We start from the raw sequence: 21660 nt of genomic DNA on the forward strand, positions 1-21660 counted from the left end.
CCCGGCAGCTTTGTCACCGGGACCCTCTACCACTCGCCCCACACCCCCCAACCTCTGCTCCTTCTTCTGGCCCCTTCTGCAGCCCGCACCCGCATTGGGGTAAACCGGAGTGCTCTCAAAAAGGACACTGGTCGCTCCGTTGCAGAGGGGCCCGTACACCACATAGCTGTGTCCTGTGATCCAGCCGATATCAGCCACACAGCCGAAGACGTCACCTGGCCGGTAGTCAAACACAAGCTGCAGAGACAGGGGAGGGACTATCAGGAGCCTGGCACCAGTTCTTGCACGTCACTGGGTGTGTTCTGTCACCGAGCCCGGCTGCTCCCATGGCCCCCGAGAGCAGCAGTGAGGGCAGAGCAGCCACGGCAGTGAGGAGACAGGTCACTGGGGACAGCAGAGGGAGCCAGGCCCCAGAGGGGACACTCCGGGAGTCCAGCACAAAGCCCACCCGTATGCCAGGAGTCACCCAGCACTGGTCCTGAGGTGGGGTTGTGGGGGCCGGAAGTCAGGGCCTTGGGGGAACTACAGAAGACTGTGTCCTAACACAGGTGGTAGCCACACGTGTACCCACAGGTGAACTCCATCCAGTCCTATGTCTAAAATAAGGGCACCTCTGCCTTTAGTAGTTTAGTCGCTAAGTCATATCTGACTCTTGCAACCGCATGGACTGTAGCCCACCAGGCTCCTTTGTCCTTGGAATTTCCCAAGATTACTGGAGTGGCTTGCCATTTTCTTCTACATTAAGTTACGCCATAATTTTTTTTAATCTTTTAAAAAGAGCAAAACAAAAGCCAAATCGACCAAGAAACACATCAAGCATCATCAGCTTCTAAGAGCGTGAGACATAGCCATCTCCTTATTCTTGCAAAAGGGTCAAACCTGAGCCTGACTCAGTCTGCAGGTCCAACTGCCCATTTGTAGGAGACAAAGAGATAGAGGGACACAGGGCCGGGTGCTATGACTGACAATGTTTAAGGTGATCAAGAGATGGAGGAAAATCCACCAGTTAAACATGGCTTACCCACAACTATCAGTGTGCGGGAGATAGTGAAGGAGTCCATGGGGTCACAAAGTTGGACACAGCTGAGTAACTGAACAACAATCAGTGGGCAACAGTAAGCTACAGTATCTAGGGATGCACGTTAGGGTGACAAAACTAGGAAAACAGGGCAGGAACACTATAAAACCCAGGATACATGTCGAGGGGCAAGGGGGGACTGTGATCAGATGGGCCATGAAGGGGCTTCTGTGTCATGCGGAGATATTCCGGTTTTTGACTGAAGTGGGTTTGTTGAGCAATCATTTGTGAAATCACACATTTCATTTCGATGGTTTTCTATATCTGTGTTTTTGTTTTATTTATTTAGCTGGGCCGAGTGTTAGTTGTGGCACGCAGGATCTTCAGCCTTCACTGCAGGATCGTTAGCTGCAGCATACAGGATCTCGTTCCCTGACCAGGGATTGAATCTGGACCCCTTGCATTGGGAGTGTGGAGTGTGGACCGCTGGACCACCAGAGAAGTCCCTGTGTCTGTGTTCTCTTTTGTGGTAAAGGTGTTTTTTAACCTTTGGACAAGTGGTCCCATCGGCTGCTGCCACAGACACACCCTGAGGTTCCCCAGCAGTTCCCAGACAGCACAGTGGTCCCGAGTCGGCCGGGACCCTGAGGAGCTGTGAGCAGAGGCTGAGTCTCAAGGAAACAGCACTCCTGATCCACCAGTGAAGCAGGACATCCACAGCCCAAAGCCCACAGCATCCTGGGACTGAGAGGGTTTTAATACAATGCATACCCACTGTGCCACGTCTTTCAAGAGACTGGTGTTCTCTCTCCTTGCTGTTCTTGGAAGGAGAGCAGGTGCCCGGGACCAGCCAGGCACCCCAGCATAACCACTCACATCCCTGAAGCCTGCTTATATCCCAAACACCCCTGCAGACTCAATTGCCCTTTCCCTAAAGAAACCAACAGTCCTAACACCTTCAGCACATGCACAGACACACACAGATGTGCACACTCACAAACACACGCTTACGTACAAAAGGCTGAAAGTTTCTATTCCTAATGTTTTAAAATGCCCTCACTGTATTGAAGAGAAATTCAAAAGATGGTCCTGCCCTTGCATCCCCATTGCTTCTGCTCATGCAGACAGTGCCCTGCTAACGCTGGAAAACAAATGAAGACTATTTCACCACATTGACAGCTTCCCTAATGCTGTGTGTGTTAGTCATGTTCATGCTCAGTTGTGTCCAACTCTTTGTGACTCCATAGACTTGCCCACCACACTCCTCTGTCCATGAAATGCTCCAGGCAAGAATAGTGAAGTGGGTTACCATTCCCCTCTCCAGGGGGATCTTCCCAAGAATTAAACCCAGGTCTCCCGCATTCAGATTCTTTTCCATCTGAGCCACCAGGGAAGCCCTAATGCTAATTTTGTTAGCATTAGGGAAATAGGGAAACACTTTGACCCATTCTTCGACTTCCTTAGTGTTCAGTCTCAGTAGTTACATTTTCCAATGATCTGACTTACCCAATGTTTCAGTCTTTGCAACATGCCTACCCAGAGCTGAGCAAGGGACTTTCAGACAAGAACGGTTCTGTGATGATCACAGTCACCCAGCAGCCAGAAGACAGGGGCTTTAACATGGATAGTGTCAAGCATAATACCTCGTCTGCCTGGCCTGGTTCTAGCCATTATCTGTCTTTCTGCCTCACTTCTACATCCTCAGTGCTGCCCACAAGTAGCCAACAATCACAGGCCGAATCTCTGCCTCCCATCACTAGCTCCTAGTCCACACTCATCCATAAGGTCCGCTTCCAAGTGACTGACCTGGGTGATCAGCATAGCCCGCCTCCAACCCCGCCAGTGACTGAGAGCACAGGGCCCTGGCCCTCAGCCAGACTGTGGGTGCTCTCAGTGTCCAGGCTTTGCTTGGATGGACCTGGGCTTCCGGGTCACCTGGCCAGTCTGCTCCACTGCTGCTCACACTGGCAGGGGCTGAGTTCTGCCTCTGGCCAGAAAAAGTCAGGTCCACAGACAGTATCCTGAGACCCCATCCCTGACCCCTTGGGAGACATCAGCTCCTCCCCAAGGCAACCAGGGATGCACAGTAACCAGAACCCCCCACCCACCCACTCATATTTAAATGAGTGCTGATTTTTAAATGCATTTACTGGAATAAAGCTGTTCCAGATCATTTGCTTCATAATCCTTAAAGGATGGCCCCCTGGATGTAATCTCCATGCACTAAATTTAAGTCTCCTCATAAAAACAAATCTTTTAAAATATTTTTCCTTTTAAATTGAGGCCCCAGTAAGCAGAGCCTAGAGGCCACAGCACTTTAGAGGCCCATGAAAATGTTTTACTTTCTTTTAAAATCAGACCCAAAAGATGTCTTAAAATAGAAGAAAGCATTTTAACAAATAACAGCAATGTACTCGTCCTTACACCAACGCAGTCATATGGAAGAAGGGCCCGCTGGAGTGTCTGGGGCACCCAGTGCCAGAAAGCAGCCGTGCCAGCAGCAGGGCAGACCCCACAAAGGCTCAGCACACATGTGATGGGCTGAGGACAAGCAGGAGACACGCGTGGAGGACCCAAGCCCTTCTGACAGGCACAGACACTGCCCTGCAAGCCCACCCCTGCAACCACACTGGTGCCAGGACTCCTGGCTTTGCTCTTGAACACAGCAGCAGTTGTGGCCCCCCCCAGTCCAGCCTCCCCTAGCCCCTCCCCCGGATGTCCCCAGGGTGGTGCCTTACCCGGTGCGTCACGGCAGCATACAGCAGGTAGCCCGCCTGGGTGTGGACGAGCCCCTTGGGCTTCCCAGTGCTCCCCGAGGTATACAGTAGGAAGAGTGTGTCCTCACTGCCCATGCTCTCCGGGGCACACACCGGCTCCTCCTTGGCCATCTCCTGTGAGGGAGAGGATAAGATGGCCCATTGAGGATAGAAACTTCGCCCCCCACCCAGCCTCCCAGAGACCTCCTCTCCCCAACGGCCACAGGACTTGGGAGACCAGGCTCGGAGTTCACCTTATCTAGCCTGCCCTAGTTAATGCCAAATAAAAGGATGGATCCAATCATTTCGTTATGTGAAGTGTTTCCCTCTGTTTGTGGACTTTTGAGTTCCATCTTCCCCACCAGGATGGAAGCCCATCAGATAACACAGAGGAAAGAGCACCTCTGGGGGACCCAGATTGAGAACCACACTCTGATAAGACCCAGTTAATCCAATGACAACCTCTTCTGCTCAAACTATACAAAAAAAGATAGACTCACCTGCTCAAGGGAAACGTCCAGATCCCCCATGTGGACCTTGTTGTCTGTCCTGTGAGCCACCAGGACGTGCTGGACAGATGGGCAGACCTTTATGGCTTCGTCCACGATCTTCTTCAGCTGCACCACGCGCCCTCCCCGGAGTCCTTGGTTGAAGGTAATAACCACCTTGCACTGGGCTATCGGAGTCAAATCCAGGAATTTCTGGTCAGTTTCCTCCCCACTCTCTCACAACCCAGACCACCACACACCCTAGGCCTAAGGGTATGATGGAGGAAGTCCATCCTTGAGCAGAAGAGTCCACACAGAAACGTGACGTTCTGTCTGCTTTGGGAACATCATGCTCAGAACCTGGGAGGAGTGGGTATAATGGAGAGGAACCACTGGAAGCTCAACTCTTCCAGATTCCCGCTCCCACCTGCTCTGGGGGGACCCTCCACCACCCACCCTCCACCCACCACACCCCAACCCGGAATAAACTGAAAGGATCAGGGCTAAGGTGGGCTACTGTACAACTGGCCCCTGAGGAAGTGCCTGAAACAAACATCCAGCTGCCCTGCTGACGACCACACATGGCCCTCAACCTGTGATGTGGGCACAGAGGCCTGATTCGGAGCCATGGGCAGAGGTGCCAGGGAACCACCCCACCCAGCAGCCCTCAACTGGGTCTCTCACCCCTCGGGGGTCATGCTGATGCATGGGGCCCCATCGCCTGGGGATTCCCGTGCGGTCTGAGACCTGGGCACCCACGGGGGCAGCTCCCTGGCCTCACACCCTACAGACCACAGTGCCTCCCAGGACCCCCTCCCCAGTGAACTGCCTGTACTTGAACGGTCACTCCAGGACCAGCTCCTAGGGCCCTGCCTGGGGCACTAGTCTCCCTCAGCTTTGCGGTCTGAGACGCTCTTTCGAAAGGGATGCTCACAGCCTCTCTTCCTCCCAAGCAAGAACCCTGGAGATGGCACAGCCCTGCCGGCCACCTGAGACAGGTGGACAGAGCCTGGCTGAGACTCTCCAGGCTTGTCTCCCTGGGCTGGGACTGTCCAGGGAAGCTTCACATCGGGCAGGAAGGGAGATGGGCCAGCAGAAGGAAAAGGACCCCCTCAACTGCATGTGAGGCAGGATGCGCAGGATCCCCTGGAGGAGACAGCAGCCCCTGCCCATCCTGGGTGCTGGGACCCCAGCCTCCGTGATGCAGGCCTTACTCCTGGTCCCCACCTGTGCGAGGCCTCCCTGCCTGAGCGGTCCTCCAGGACTGGAACCTCTAGGCCCTGGCAGGCCCAGTCCCCAGCAGGTGCTTGGGGAGCCTCCACTCCCTGAGGCCCCTGAGGACAGGCAGCAGGGCTGTGGCAAGTGCATCAGCACAGGCAGGACCACAGACACTTTGTCTGTGGGAATTTGCTTTCACCCTAGTTTTTTTTTTTACCAGATCTCAGCATCTGTATTTGTCTTTGTTTAATATTTAGTTATTTTCGACTATGCTGGGTCCTCGTTGCTGTGTATGGGCTTTCTCTAGTTGCAGTGAGCAGAGGCTACTCTCGAGTTGCTGTGTATGGGCTTCTCATTGCAGTGGCTTCTCTTGTTGCAGAGCACGGCTCTTGGACATGAGGGCTTCTTGAATTGCAGCTCGCGGCCTCAGTGGTTGTGCCACATAAGGTTAGTTGCCCTGTGGCATGTGGAATCTTCTGGGACCAGGGATCGAACCCATGTCCCCAGCATTGGCAGACAGATTCCCAACCACTGGACCACCAGAGGAGTCCTATATTTGTTTTTAATTGCTCCCATGGCCAATTAGCAGAAATTTAGTGTCTCAGAACACCTATTTTTTTTTTTTTTTTTTAGCTCATGGTTTGTAGCCTGGGTGAGCTCGGCAGGGTTCTCTGCTTAGAGTTTCACAGCCAGTATCAAGGGGCCAGGGGTTGGGGATCTCACCTGAAGCTCGGGGGAGAATCTGCTTCCAGGCTGTTCAGGGTGTTGGCAGAACTCAGTTCCATGTGACTGCAGGACTGAGGCCCCCACCTTGCTGACGGTCAGTCAGGGGTCGTCCTCAACTTTTAGAGCCACTACACTCCCCCGGTGCAACACCTCCTTATCCTCAAAGCCAGCAAAGGCAGATCAAGTCCTTGCCCCACGTTGACTCTCTCTGACCTTCCTCTCTGCCATAGCTTTAGCCAAAGAGAGTTCTCTGTTTTTAAGGACTTGGGTGGTTAGATTGGGACAACCTGCATCATCCCCCATCTTAGCACCCCATCACACCTGCAGAGGCCATCTGCCACGGAAGGGACGTATTCACAGCTACTGGGGATTTGGGCACTGGCAATCGCTCGGGCCACTATTCTGCCCCCATAGCCTTTGCTATGAGGGAGTCTACATCAATCATGTGCAAGGCCACATGAAGAGGAAGAGACCCCTGGCCACCCCCAACCATTCAAGCCAACCCAGCTGATGTCCCAGATACCACAGAGCATGGTGAAGCCACTCCCACTATACCCACTTGACTCCTGCCCCACAGAATCATAAAATATAATAAGAAAATATACTATTTTAAGTACTAACTTTTGGAGTAGCTTGTAATACAGCAACAGATAACCAAAATACTACCCTCACTGACCCAAGAGAATACAGACACTTGTCCCAGCAGGGTCTTATCCTCAGGAAACTGACACCTGAATGGAGGTGTAGGGTATTGGGGAAGAGTTGCTTAATGGCAAAGTTCTGGAGAAAAGCTATAGGAGTTTTCCTTACTGAGCTTCTTGGAGCTGACTGGGCCCTGCCTTCCCATGGCCTGGCTGTTTAGGATTCTCGAGGTCTAGGAGTTGCCCTGCATCCAGTTACCAATTCCCAATTCCCCAGAATCAGTTGCTTTTGCTTATTTCAGAGAATCTTAACAGAAACATTTGGTAACTATGACCACATCAGCAAGACAGAAAAGGAGCAGCCTAATGTAATGTTAAAAACATCAGTATGATGCCTGGGTTCAAACCCTGGGTCTGTCACTAAGCAGCAGTATGATCCTGGGCAAGTCACTTTACTTTTCTGTGCCTCGGTCCCCAGGACCAGATGGCTTCACTGGTGAATTCTACCAAATAAAAATAAATTAACGTCAATCTTTCTCAAACTCCTCCTAAAAATTGCAGAGGTAGAAATGTTTTCTCACTCATTCTATGTGGCCAGCATTACCCTGATACCAAAATCAAACAAACACATCACAAGAAAAGAAAACTACAGACCAATATCCCTTACAAACACTGATGCAAAAATTCTCAACCAAATGCTAACAAACTGTATCCAGTAGTATAGCAGTAAGGTTATACATAATGACTAAGAGGGATTTATTCCTGGAATGCAAGGATGGTTCAACATACAAAAATCAAGGATAGATACATATCAGTGGAGCATAATAGAGACTCAGAGCCCTCAAATATACAGTCAAGTTAGTTTTGACAAGGGTGCCAAGCCCATTCAATGTGGGAAGAATGGTTTCTTCAACAAAGGATGCTGGTATTGCTGGATATGCACAGATTTAAAAAAATGAAGTTGGACCCTTACTTCCCACCATATACAAAAATTAACTCAAAATGCATCAAAGACCTAAATGAAAAAGCTAAAACTATTAAAACACTCATAGAAGAAAACACAGAGACAAATCTCCATAACATTGTATTCAGCAACTGAATCTTAAATAATACACCAGAAACACAAACAACAAAAGGAAATAGATGAACTGGACTTTATCACAATTTAAAATTTTTGTGCATAAAAGATCAATATTGAGAAAGCAAAAAGACAACACAGAGAATGAGATAATTTCAAATCATTTATCTGATAAAGGTAAAGTATCTACAATATATAGACAACTCACAACTCAACAACAACAAAAAAAGAGAAATGACCAACTAGAAAAAGAGCAAAGGACTTAAATAGACATTTCTCCAAAGAAGACACAAATGGACAACAAGCACATGAAAAGATATCCAGTGATATTAGTCATTTGGAAAATGCAAATCAAAACTGCAATGAGATACCACTTCGGAACCACTGGGATGGCTATAATTGTTTTAAAAGGAAAATAAGTGCTGATGAGGTTTTGGGGAAATTGGAACCCTCACACATTGGTAGTGGACATGGAACACAGAGCAGTTCCACTGGAAAAGTTTTGCAGTTCGTCAGTAAGTTAAAATAGATTTACCACATGTGCCAGCAATTCCATTCTTAGGTATACACCCAAAACAATTGAAAGGAGGTGTTCTTGTATATAAACATTCATAGCAGCTCTATTCACAATAGCCAAAAATTAGAAATAAGTCAAAATGCCCATAAACAGATAAATGGCTAGAGAAAATGTAATCTATCCATACAGTGAGGTATTATTCAGCTACAAAAATAAATGAAATACTGATTCACACTACAACACAGGTCCACCTTGAAAACACCATGCTTAGTGAAAGTAGGACACAGAATGCCACACATTGTAGGAGTTCATTTTTACAAAACATCCAGAACAGACAAATCACAGAGACAGAAAGCGGATCGGTGGTTGCCAGAGGCTGGATGAGGGGAAATGGTGAATGTCTGCTTTGTGGTTATGAGATGTCCATTCGAGGGATGGAAAATTCTGGAATAGTGATGATGGTTGCACAATACTGTGAATGCGCTTAATGTTTCTGAATTGTACACTTTAAAGTGATGCAATGATAATAGGAAAAGGGAGAAGGTGGAAATGGCAAAAGTCTTATCTCATATGGTATTTATGAAGACTAAATTAAAATTGTAGGAGATGACCTTTACAGATTTCTTAGAGCCTGGCACACAGTAGGTGCTAAAGTTGAGAGAGAAAGAGAAGGGAATGGCAGCACCAACCGTGAAAGCAGCAGGAGATGTTGAAAGGAAGTGGAAAGGCTCCCCAGTCTTTCCTAAAGAGGCTGGTCAGCAGAGGTCTGAGAACTCTGCCCACTACCCAAAGGCAAGTCTGCTGTGAGACACAAAAAATTCCCAACAGCCCCCAGAACTTGGCACCTTCCTGGGGCAGCCAGCTCAGTGAGCCCTTCAGGATCTCAAGGGAGCAGGGATCTGGCTGTACAAACACAGGGCCACCATACAGATACTCTGCCCTCTGACACCAGGAAAAAAAAAAGATGATATTGCTCTACACACCTGTCTGGGAGCCTCTGACCTACCTGCAGACAGAAAGTCTTAAAGATACACCACAAGGCCCACACCTGACTCCATCATTCCTCACCACAAAGGCTGTTGACTGGTGGAACCTTTCCCAGGCCTCCCCAGCCTCCTTTCACCCTACGTTTCTTCCCACCTCCACTGCAGCCACATGGCCCCCTCCAGCAGGTACCTATGCCATTCGCTCCACCTAGAATCTTCCTTCTTCATGTGGTTCAATCCAGTGCACTTGGATCTCAGCTCATAGAGCAAATGCTCATTCAGCCATGCATTGTGCCTGGCAGTGCCCGTCACCTGTCTCCGTGACTTTCAGTGATGTCTGCCACCACCCTGAGTCCCTGAAGGCCAAGGGGGACCCAGATTTCTCCCTCCATCCCACTGCCCATGTGCTCACCATCATTGATCCTCCCAGCCAAGGACCCCGCACTGAAGCCAGCAAAGATGACATTGTGGATGGCTCCGATCCTGGCACAGGCCAGCATGGCAGCCACAGCCAGCGGGGAGACAGGCATGTAGATGGCCACTCGGTCCCCTCGGCGGACTCCATACCTCTTGAGTGTGTTGGCCAGGCGGCACGTGGTCTCCAGTAGCTCCCTGCAGCACAAGGGAGGGAGGGCCGTCAGAGAAGGGGGAGGGCTGGGACAGTTCTGCAAACTGCAGGCACTGCAGCCCCAATCAGCCTGGAGAGGGCAGCCACTCGAACACCTGGTGCATGGAAAGATCTTTTCAGAAAACATAACTTTGTAGGCTAGTACTGACATGGATTCATAATCACACTGCTAAGGAAAATCACCTGCCCCTTGTCCACAGAGAACAGGGCTTCTCAGACTTGGGTTATCTGGTCCCCAAGGCTTCTGACACATCCACCCTGAGAGGCCCCAGTTCTCTAGGTCAGCACAGGCCTTGCTGAGCAGGGGACCCCCAACTCTGTGAAGCCACAGAGATTTGGGGAAGGCAGCCCACGGCCTGGGGCAGGGCTATGGGGGTGAAGGATGGGAACACTGAACACCATGCCCTCACCTCACGCACCCACAAGGCCCCTGCCTCCACTCCCAGGCTTAGGCTTGGCTGGCCAATCAGAGTGCAGCATCCCCTGAACAAGCTGATTGATTGGCCTGAGGTTTGCGTAACCCAACCCAACCCAGAGAGGATGACAGTCCCTGGGAAACCAGGGGTCTGCAGCAGAGCCATGGGTGGGAGAAGTACAGGGGGGCAGAAGCAGCTGCACAATGAGTTCAGCCCTGTTTCCCAAGTGGTCTTGCTGAACCTCACTTCCCACAGGAAGGGAAGTTCCCCATTTTTGCTGCTCTTGTTTTATTGTATTTGTTATTTAACAGAAAGAGCTGGCATGGAAGGGCAGAATGAGTTCACCCCACACACATGGCTCCACCCTTGTGGCCAGGACCCAGGAGTGGTTGTGGTTGCCCATGGTCAGAGACCCAGAAAGGGGCAGCCCTGCGAGGGCCACCAGGAAACAAAGGGTGGGTGGTGATAGGCTTTAGGGGAGACCAGATGAGAGCAGATCACTGGTGTAACCAAGCAGAACCTTGTGGGACACACCCCTCCCCCATATCCTCTGCTTTAGCTCCTCTCTGAAACACTCAGATAACCGTATCTCAAACAAGTTCCTGAGTTCTCTTACAGATGCTAAAACCCCCACCAGATGGAAGAAATGAATTACTTGTAGCCTCTAGACCTACTGGAGCCTGAGGACTGATTATGTTAACAGCCCTGTTACATCACCACCAACCAATCAGAGAACTTTGCACAAGCTGGTCACACACCCTGGGACTCCCCTCCCTCACCTGGACTTTAAAAGGCTTTCCAAAACCCATCGGGGAGTCCAGGTGTTTTGAGCACCAGCTACCCTGGACACCTGCTTGGCACCCTGCAATAAATGCTGCACTTTCCTTCACCACAACCCGCTGTCAGTAGGCTGCTTTACTGGGCACAGGTGAGCGGAGTGACTCAAGTCTGGTCTGGTAACACAAGTGCGGCCTGCACTCTCCCCCGACTCCTGCCCAGACTGGCACAGACCCCATCCCCTCTCTTAAGGCTTTAGGACAAAAGCACCACTCACTGGCGCCCCATGCACCCTGCACCTGAGCTTGTGATGAAAGAAAGAGCACCCAGAGGGCCCCCAACAGCAAAGGCCCCAGAACCAGGACCCGGAAACATGCCTCCTGCATGTGACAGCACTGAAGAGGCAGTCATGGTCAGTCACCCAGAAGGTGACTTAAGCGCAGCCCACATGCTGTTTCCGACAGCCCTAAGGACTTACACGGTTGGTGCTGAGGAGATGGAGGCTCAAGTGTGTCAGAGATTAGTGGTGATGAAACCATGTCCTTTTTCTACAGACAGAAGGATGGAAGGCAGCATTTTGAAGTAAAAGAAGGAACAGAACGGCCCAGACAGAGTGGCCTGGGTTACTCTCTACAGTAGCTGCACTGGCGTGGGAGCTCAGCTTTCACAGACGCCACGAGATCACCTGAGAAATAGCAGGCCCCTCCACCTTGTTGAACTGTCACACGTGTGACCGAGAAGCATCACCCACTCAGGACCCAGCCAAACGTTCAGTAGAGATTCTCTCTACCATCAGGCGTCTTTGTTTGAAATTACTTTCTAAAAGTACTAAAATCAACTCTTTCACTTTGGTGAATTCGTAAGATGGTCGAAATTCTGTTCTCGGTACCATGAGGGTAAGCTGGGCACCAGACCAAAGAAATGAGAGGAGAGTGTCCTCTGGCAGCACAGCTCTGATGGGGAAGTGAAGGCACGTGAGAGCGTGAAGGGCGTTCACCGCCTCAGTTTCCGTAGGATTGCTGAGGGCAGCAGGGAGAACTTTCGGGAAAGGTCGGCGGTGGGGAGGAGGAGGAAGGCAGCAGAAGGGAGAGGATTCCTTCTGGCCAGAAGCTGCCTGGCGGCCAGAGCTGGACAACCGACCTGTGTGGCCCTGGGAAGGTGTGGAGACCCAGTGGCAGTAGCCAAGGTGTTCCCTGGAGGATCAAGGGGCCTTCCCACGGGCCCTGCAACTGAGTCCACTAGGTCCCTCACTCTTTTTTCATATTTATTTAATTTTGGTTGTGCTGGGTTTTCGTTGCCATGCAGGTTTTTCTTTCATTGTGGAGAGTGGGGGCGCCTCTCTAGTTGCAGTGTGCAGGCTTCTCATTGTGGTAGCTTCTCTTGTTGTGGAGCACGGGCTCTAGGCACACAGACTCAGTTGCTCCATGGCATGTGAGATCTTCCCGGACCAGGGATGGAACCCGTGTCTCCCACATTGGCAGGCAGATTCTTTACCACCGAGCCACCTGAGAAGCCCGGGTCCTGCATTCTTGCTGTTGCCTCCAGAGAAGTTTCTGATAAAGAATATGATCCAGGTAAAGCTCTTGAGTTCACTGCCCTTCCTGTCCTCTCCACCAAGGCCATAAAACTCAAGGTTGAAGAAATCCTTGAAGCCTCCTTGGGGGTTCTTGGCCTCAGCAGTCCAGCCTCTGCTTAATCAGGGGCTGGGAGTCACCTCGCACAGCACTCCCTCTTTCTTTGCTACTTCAATAGAGAAATAGTCTTCCTAGAATCAGGCCAAGACTTGTGGCTGTTCCACTTCCAGCCCTTGGTCCAGCTCAGGCCTTTAAAGATATCCAGAATAACTCTGTCATGTAATAACAGCCCTTCAGATTCCTGGAACACTCCCTCCACCATCCCACAAAGCCTTTCTCTCCCAGCTTCTCTCCCCCAGCCCTCCAGGAACCCACTCTCATACCCTAGAAACCCCCAGGTCACCAAATAGACCCCAGCACTCCCATGGTGTCTGCCCGGGTCAGAATAAGGGAACCCAGACCCTTGATCCCAATTCTATATTTAACCATGTAAATGAAGAACACATTTATTTTTAATGCCTAACACAGGTGGCCCCAATTCAACATGAGGTCACTAACCCACTAACCACTGCCACACCCAGAACAGGACTCTAACCAGGGCTTTGCCCTATCACAGTCGGGGAATTAATTTTCAAAATCAGACTTTCCAGACTATCTATTTGTCCCTATTTAATTCCACCTCAATTTCTACTCATCTTTCCAGCTCACCCATTATTTTTTTAAACTTGAATTTTCATTAACGATTTTCTCCAGACTTACACCACTGGAGACTAAGGTCAGCAAACCTAGATCTTCAAATCATGAAAATGTAAGTGTTATGCAAGCAATCCTCCAGGTACTTAAAAATTTACTCCAGAGTACCCAAAAATCACCCAAAAGCTGTCCTTGGCTATTCATGACTTCTCAGACTTTCACAAACCGATATGCTGCTTCTGTATCAAATAGATAGTGCAGTCACTCAGTGACCAGTGCTCTGGGCTATCCCTGCAGGAAACACTGCTTCCTCTTTGTCTGTGGGGTTTTTCCAAGGGACAGTGACATGCAGCTTTCTGAGAAATCACCTAACAAAATAAGTTCGAGTTCTATTTTCCAGTGCGAGGAGAAATACATTATTTGTCAATCAGGTTCAGAACAAGCTATCTACGTTTGTCTGCCAGGAGACGTCTCAGGGCCACACCTTCCATGTGGAGGCATGAAAATGACAGGCACAAATACACAGACTGGCCTCGCCTTCAGGGTGCTGAACTGCAAAAGGCTGCCTGGCCCTGGGGGAAGAAAGGAGACCTTTCACAGCCAACTCTAAGCTTCAGCTGGGAGGAACGCTCATCCAATGCTAATCTAACCACAAGTATGTGCAACCAACATAATACCTGCCTGAACACAGAAGAAAGCCACCTCTGGTCCAGCTCAATCCAAAACAGGACACAGCTGGACAGACCCGGGGAAGTAAGATAAGCCGTGTGTGTGTGTGTGTGTGTGTGTACGCATGTGTGCACATGTGTATGTGCACACACGCAGTGCTGCTGTATTTAAGAAACTAATGTGGAACACACAACTCGCTTACTTGCTACAATTACTGTGGCTCTTGTGTTCATTAAACACTAGCTAAGAGGCTACCTCCTTCATTGTCCACCTGCCCCGCTGAGTATCAGCTTCCCTTCAGCAGGGGTTTGTTCACTGTCTTCCTCCCAGTATCCAGAACCGGGCCTAGTGAAGAAAAGGTGTGTGACAGATGTCTGTGGAATGGAAGAGACCAGCAGGTAAGCCTGAAAGAGCCCAGGCAGGCACAGGGTGACTGGAGCCTGGGGTCTAACTGTGAGCGCAGGTCCACCTGCAGATGCCTCCTAGCCTCCTGCACTGAGAGAGGGTCACATTGGAGGAAACATCCTGCCCCTCAGATAGGGCGATGGGCAGGACAACCCCACTGATAGGCCAGCCCATGGCTACTACTCTGTCTACATTTCCTTCTGCCGAGAAGGGAAGGAGCCCAGGGAACGGTGTCACTGGGTATGTGGAAGGTCTGTGACAGTGTCTTCTCTCCCCTAGCCTGGTGCTAAGGGGAGGGGTCAAGCCCAGGGTCCAGATGCAGGACTGAACAGGACAGGTCTTCCTTCAGTCTGCTTCTCTAGACTTGACTTCTTTGGCTGCCCCAGGTCTTAGTTGTGACATGCGGGATCTTGGTGTGGCACACAGGCTTAGCTGCTCTGCAACATGTGGGATCAGAGTTCCCCAACCAGGGGTCAGACCCACCTTCTCTGCATTACAAGGCAGATTCTTAACCACTGGACCATCTGGGAAGCCCCTACTTCTCTAGACTTTGCTATTCTCTTCAGTAAGCCATTTCTGGAAGGTAAAGATGGAAAGAGAAGTGAAGGTTGGCAAGAGAAAAAGTAGGGCATGGCAGAAGAGACCCCTTCCCACAGGAAGAGGCTCGCCAGGTCTCGGGACCATCCCCTTCCCTCTGGCCCAGACATTACTGTAGCCACTAAATTTGATCTAACACAGGGCCATGTGCTTACTCTGCTACTTACTGCCACCAGAGAACAGAAGCCCAGGAAATTCAGCTGAGCGGGCTCATAACCCAAGTATGAAATTCCTCTCACATCATGATTTGATCTCGTGACCATGACCTTGAGCAAAGGTAAGCTGCAGGGAACTGTAAAGCCATTGCCACATGTCAACACGAAAATGCCCAAGCTGCCCTTGCCAACGAAGCTCCGGACACACTCAGGGTTCAAAGCAAACAAGAGCTGAACCACCACTGCTGACCCTGGGCCAGCCAGTGAACTGGGGGTCACTGAAGCTGCATGTTTTCTAAATTCCTTACAAAAAGTAAATGTAGTCTCCTTGAGGCTTTGCTATACTCTGTGGAAAGTTCTGGACTCAAGAGAATTTCCCTCTCAGGAGAGTGTCTCAGTGAAGGACATCTGATTAGAGATGAGGCTCCCCCCCACCCCCCAACTCCCCATACACCTGGGTCTTGACTGACCCAACCATAGTATGATCCAATAATAGGAGTACTTCTAAGGCAGTCTCCAGGACTCCTGTGGTCTAAAATGTCTGCACAGTCCTTACCCCCAAAGAGGGTAGCATTAGGAGGGAAGTCTTTGGGGGGAAATTAGGTCATGAGGGTGGGGCCCCATGATGGGATTAGCACCCTTATATGGGAGACCCCATGGAGCTCCCTTTTTCCTTCCACTAGGTGAGGACATGGAGAGAAGGCACTGGCTATGACCAGGAGAACCCAACCAGCAGATGACCATGCTGGCACCTTGATCTTGGGCTTCCAGCCTCCACAACTGTAAGAAACAAGTCTCTGTTTTTTCTCAGCTCCCTTGGTCAGTGGCATTTTGTTATAGCAGTCCAAACAGACCTAAGACAGGGCCTGTACAGCCAAAAAACACAATGTTGTAAAGCAACTATACTCCAATGGAAAAAAAAAAAAAAAAAAGGACAGGACCAAATCTGAAGTTCTAGGCACATATAAAAGCATCCTATAAACAGTAGCTATAATTACTGCAGAAAAAGGCAGAAAAAGAAAACGGGTGACAATGGGTGGTTCCTTAACAGCAGGAAGGAGTGTAAGGATGTCAGTTTGCTTTTGTGTGAATCGCAGGCAGCTGCATCATTGGCTCAGGGTGAATAAGGGTCACCGCTGTATCTGAATACAGTTACAGAACCCCTCCCCTACAGCCCCATGCCCTGCAGTGGGTACTGATGGGAAGCCCTTGCTTGAGGTGGGAGGAGTCTGAGAAGGATACGTCACCCACAGTTGGGGCCGCGGCCAGCAGCAGGTTCTAGGCACTTGGCCGCAGCCCAGGGTTCTGAGAGGCTGGGGGAAGGCAGGTGCACCCTGTCCCTCCACCACCTGTCATGTCTCCCCCCCCACCTCCACCAGCTGCCCCATCTTCTGCAGCCATGCGCACCACCCACTGTGAGCACAAGGACCCTGCTATCCAGGCAGCCTCAGCCACCCCCAGGCCTCTGAGGTTTCCCCAACCCCCAAATCACTGCCCAGAGCACTCTCCTCCTACCCACCCCACCCCACTCCTACTCACAGTTCCTTCAGTGACAACAGCTACTGAGTGGATGTCCTGTGCTCAGCACTGCTCTGAATCCTAGGCACATCCATGGAGTCTCACAATAGCCCAAGGGTTGGAAGTTACCATCACCCATCCCATTTTCCAGATGAGGAAACCAAGGCACAGAGGAGTTAAGTGACTTCTCAAGGCTATTCAGCTGAAAGGGTCAAGAATCAGGTCAAGATTAAAACCCAGGGACTGCTCTCAAAACCCACAGCTTCAGAATAACTTGAATCCTATTATAAAGGTGGGAACCTTTATAATCTTATAAGATTATAAGATATATTATAATATATATTATTTTATGTAACATAGATTTTTATATATTTATATTATATATAATATATATATTATATTATTATATTATATTATATATTATAATTATATTATTACATTATATAATATATATTATATAAATATATTTATATATAAGTTATATATTATATAATATATATTATAATATAATATATTATAATTATAATTATATAATCATATTATAATCTTATAATAGTCTTGACAATTTTGCCATTGGCCAATTCCAATGTAACAGTTTTACTTTGTTGCTGTTGTTTAGTTGTTAAGTCCTGTCAGACTCTTTGCCACCCCATGGGTAGCCTGCCAGGCTCCTCCATCCATGGGATTCTCCAGGCAAGAGTACTGGAGTGAGTTGCCATTTCCTTTTGCAGAGGATCTTCCTGACCCAGGGATCAAACCTAAGTCTCCTGCACTGCAGGTGGATTCTTTACCACTGAGCCACCAGGGAAGACCAACATTTTCACTTGGGTTGGTTCAAATTAGCAAGAGAAGTGTTCCAGGCCACTCTCAGTACTTGAATTGAGCCTAATCAGGACGGAAGAGAATGGGGAAGGGGTTGGATTTCCTTCACGATTCAGTGTTTGGCCGCACATTCCGAACCACCTGCCCCAGGGTCTGTCTCCCACTCATCCTAAGTCTCTCCCACCCAGACACCACCCTGTGGCACAGAAGTGACAGGTCTTCTTCTGACTTCCCTAATTCACGCCTGATTTCCCCTGGACCTCAGCACCGGCCTTCAGCCCAAGTTTTGTCTCCAGAAAAGGAGTTCTTTCCTTTTCAGACTCAGAGCCCCGCTCACAAGGAAGGAGCCAGCACTAACCCACTAAGAAACCCTGAGGTTCCTGCCAGCCCCAGGCAAGAGCGGTCTGCGGCCCCAGTCCAACCATAACCAGCAGGGAGGATGGGGCTGTCAGCCCAGACCTAGCAAAGGAATCCACCCTCCCTATGGCCCAGAAACCTTGCGCCAGCTTCCCAGAGGACACTGACTGGATTTGCTGATGGGAAATTGTCAAGCCTCCCCGGATCCGGACCCCCTCCTTCCCAGGTTCGGATGAGGTCCAAAACAGTCACGGGGGGCCAGCAGAGAAAATGAAGGGCCAGGTAGCCCCTCCTCCCTTCCCAGGCCATCACCCCTCCCCTGGTACCCACAGTGACCCCTCCTGCCTCTAAGGGCCTGAGATCCCCAAGCCCCACCCCCCAGCCGCTCCAGCACCTGCACTTTCTGCACCTCAGCCCACAGCCACACCAGGACTCCACCGCCCTCAGGCCCACCTGCTCTGCAGCCGTCCCTTGTCCCTCCTGGAGGCCACCTGGAGCTCTCTGACCTTTACCCCTCCAGTCAGTATTCATGGTTAACTTTGTCCTGGGGTGGGCGCGGGGGGCCAGGAACACACGGCCCTGGTCAGTGAAGGGATGTGTTGTCTGCACACAGGCGTGCAGGCCTGTCACCAGGTTCGGACACCCAGCAGCCCCACTGTTCACACCTTCACCGCCTCCGAGGCTCCAGAGCACAACCCACAGAGCAGACACTGCACTGTCCGCCTTTCCAGCTGGGGGAGCCTGAGAGCCCTGGAGGCAGGCTGGGCGTCAGGTCCCACCCTTTATACTGAGGACAACCGCGAATTCCAGTGAAGATTGTAGGCGTCAGCCATCCACACAGCAGAGGCTGCCCAGCCCTAGGGTCAGGGCCAGGGTCGGGGTCAGGTGACCAGAGGACAGCAGGCCCCTGGCTGGTTATAGGGAGCCCTCCAGGCAGCAGGTCTTGGGCAGCAGATGGAAGGGTCTGGCACCGTGGGCACTGGGAGCTGCATGTCTGCCGAGCCTCGGGGTGGCCCTGCAAGATCTCAGGGCTGCCAGCCCCCCTGGGCCGTTCCCTCCAGGGGGCCTTGATTTTCTACTTCCTGGAGTCTTGAAGTTGCCAAGGAGGGGGCGGGGAGGGTGGCAGAGGAGCGTGGCGGATTGGGCCTCCGCACCGCCCAGGCACAGCTCTCGCCCCCTCCCCGCCCAACCTCCAGCCCACCGGGTCTGCAGCCGCCGGAAGACCAACCACACAGCTGGAACAGAAGCCCCTCCCCTCCCGGAAGGCTGATCCCAAGGGGCCAGGCGGAGGCCTTCACCCCTCCCCTTCCCCACCCCCGGGTGCCTGCGCCCCGCCCCTCTCCTCGGCAGGCTGCTCCCTCCCACAATGAGCCCCTCCCGCATTTCGCACAGCCGTAGGGGGCTTACAGAAACAGGGGGCCAGTGCCAAGGCAGGCGATTGTTATTCACACTGAACGTCAGCCAGGGGCTTCCCAGAAGGGCCCCGTCAAGAAAGTCTACTCTCGTGGAGGTCATTCCCACTGTGGTCCCAAAATAGGGCCATTCTAAAATGTGAGATTCCAAGAGCTTGCTCGAAAGAAGGGGGAAGAACAGTATCACGTAGAAAAGAATTCAAAGCACTTGCCAGCTTCAAACTAAAGTCTCAAGGAAACTTAAATACTGGTTTAAAACCAGCTGGATCCAAGTAACCCAGGGCTCCTGCCGGATTCTGGGAGCCTGCACGGGGATTCCTGACTGAGTTCTGCAGTCAGAGTTACTCAGGGGCCGGCAGGGGACACCGCACACAAGCCTGGCGGCCCTTGGCCTCTTGTGCCCCCACCCAGAGGAGCCCACCCCCACAAACCCACTTCCCCTGCCTGACAGGTACCCCTGTCCTGGTGCCTCACGGTAAATGGCGCTGGTTCATCCTAAAGCACCCCACCTCTCCACCTCACTATACCAGTTAATAATCCTCCCCTTCAGTTGTCCTAATTTGTTAATACAGGAGTTTGCTCACTGCAAACTGTAATTAATCTGCGGGTGAGAAACGCCAGGTGCAAGGTTGGGGGCTGGGAGGAGCAGAAGTGCTGCCTTTTAACAGACCCTAAATTGTTCTCCCAAGGTGAGGTCCTCTCCCTGGAAAACCCACCCACCTCTCCCGGCACCAGCAGCAGCAGGGCCATCAATCCTTCCCCTCGTCAAATCTGAGATCCTTTCCTGGCATCCCTTCGCCTGGCCCCGACCTACAGCTAAATGAGGCTTGCATACTCCCAGATCCTGGCCTGTGCTTTCATTCCCCTGGGCTGCTCAGCACCCAGCACCCAGGGGAGGAGAAAACAGGCTCAGGGAGCCAGAAATGTTCTCTAGGTCGCCCACAGTCAGGGACAAAGCGGGTGGGAACACAGGGCGCCCAACCAGCTGCCCCACCCCACAGTACACTGGCCTGCAAAACCCTCCTGGCCTCTCAAAACTCACTCCCAGGACTTCCTCAACATCGTCTCCAACCACGTCCCAGCGAGACTTCCTGCTTCCTCCCGCCAGAGCCCAGGGGGCCCTTCTGTGACAGTAACAAGTGGCCACAACCGGGACACGAGCCAGCCTCTGAGGAGGTACCTCCAGGCTTCAGACCTCGCCGCTCCCTCTGCCCAGGGCTGCTGGTCTGACTGCCAGACAGAGGGGCACCTCAGAGACTGGGACCCATCCTGTGTTCTCTGTGGCCCCTCCACACTAGGGACCAGTAATGCTCAGTGCCTAGTCGGCTGGCCCAGGGAGGAAGTGTCCTTCATGGGGGGTTGGCGGGGGAGATAGGGGGCTATGTGTTTGCTCTGCTCTGTGCCTCCACAGGGGCTCCTCACTGTGCACCCTCTACATAAGAAAGCCCAGCTGGAACAACCACAGAAATCACCCCCTCCAGGGCTGAAGCCACAATGGAAACTCCACTTAGCTCACGTGTGGGCACATGGGGGGTGGGGAGGACCAGGCCTGCTCTCCTCACTGCAGCCCAGCCGCCCAGCTCAGCTGCACAGCCTGACCACGACCGCAGCCGCGCTGCCCTCACAGTAACCCACATTCACAGAGGAAGGCCACGCCAGGGCTAAAATCTGCTCCAGCTTTTTTAAAAGGTCACGTCTTGGATAAGTGACAAGGTTCTCCTGTAGAGCACAGAGAACTGCATTCAATATCCTATGATAAACCACAATGGAAAAGGATGTGAAGAAGAATATATATGTGTATATGCATAACCGAATCACTATGCTATACAGCGGAAAGTAACACAACATGTAAATCAACTATACTTCAATAAAATAAATTTTTAAAAAACTGTAAAGGGCTCATGTCTGAACCCTTCCTCAGAGAACCTCAGATGGGAGATCCTGGGTCAGGGCCTGGTGAATACTCTCAGCCCACTCTCTGCTCTGACTGGGCACCAGGCACCCCCACTGAGAGGCCCCACATGCAGTACACAGGGACCAGCCACAGCTGTTCACTCTGCTCCACGCCCTCTGTCCATCCCCCGCTTGGAAATCCTTGGGCCAGACCCCAGAGCTCCAGGCAGGCAGTGGTCTTGAACTGCCCCCCACCTGTCTAGAGGAAAGGGATTTGTGTTTGCACACATCCCCACCCCCAAGCATCTCTAGAATG

At 51.4% G+C, this 21660-nt stretch overlaps 1 protein-coding gene across 3 annotated transcripts in view; it reads right to left on the minus strand.

Moving 5' to 3' along the window:
• The window catches only part of ACSS1 (acyl-CoA synthetase short chain family member 1), a 43356-nt gene that overhangs the window by 9920 nt on the left and 11776 nt on the right, over nt 1-21660 (minus strand). For all 3 annotated transcript variants that reach the window (XR_009690057.1, XM_061126502.1, XM_061126501.1), the window contains exons 3-6: nt 9841-10040; nt 4275-4450; nt 3757-3909; nt 90-237 (exon numbers count right to left, since the gene is read on the minus strand). Coding sequence is in view for 2 of the 3 variants with exons in the window: in XM_061126502.1 (XP_060982485.1) it covers nt 90-237; nt 3757-3909; nt 4275-4450; nt 9841-10040 (677 nt within the window). In the remaining variant the exon portion in view is untranslated. The remainder of the gene's footprint in view (nt 1-89; nt 238-3756; nt 3910-4274; nt 4451-9840; nt 10041-21660) is intronic.

This window comes from Dama dama, chromosome 23 (assembly GCF_033118175.1).
Source record: "Dama dama isolate Ldn47 chromosome 23, ASM3311817v1, whole genome shotgun sequence".
Lineage (NCBI taxonomy): Eukaryota > Metazoa > Chordata > Mammalia > Artiodactyla > Cervidae > Dama > Dama dama.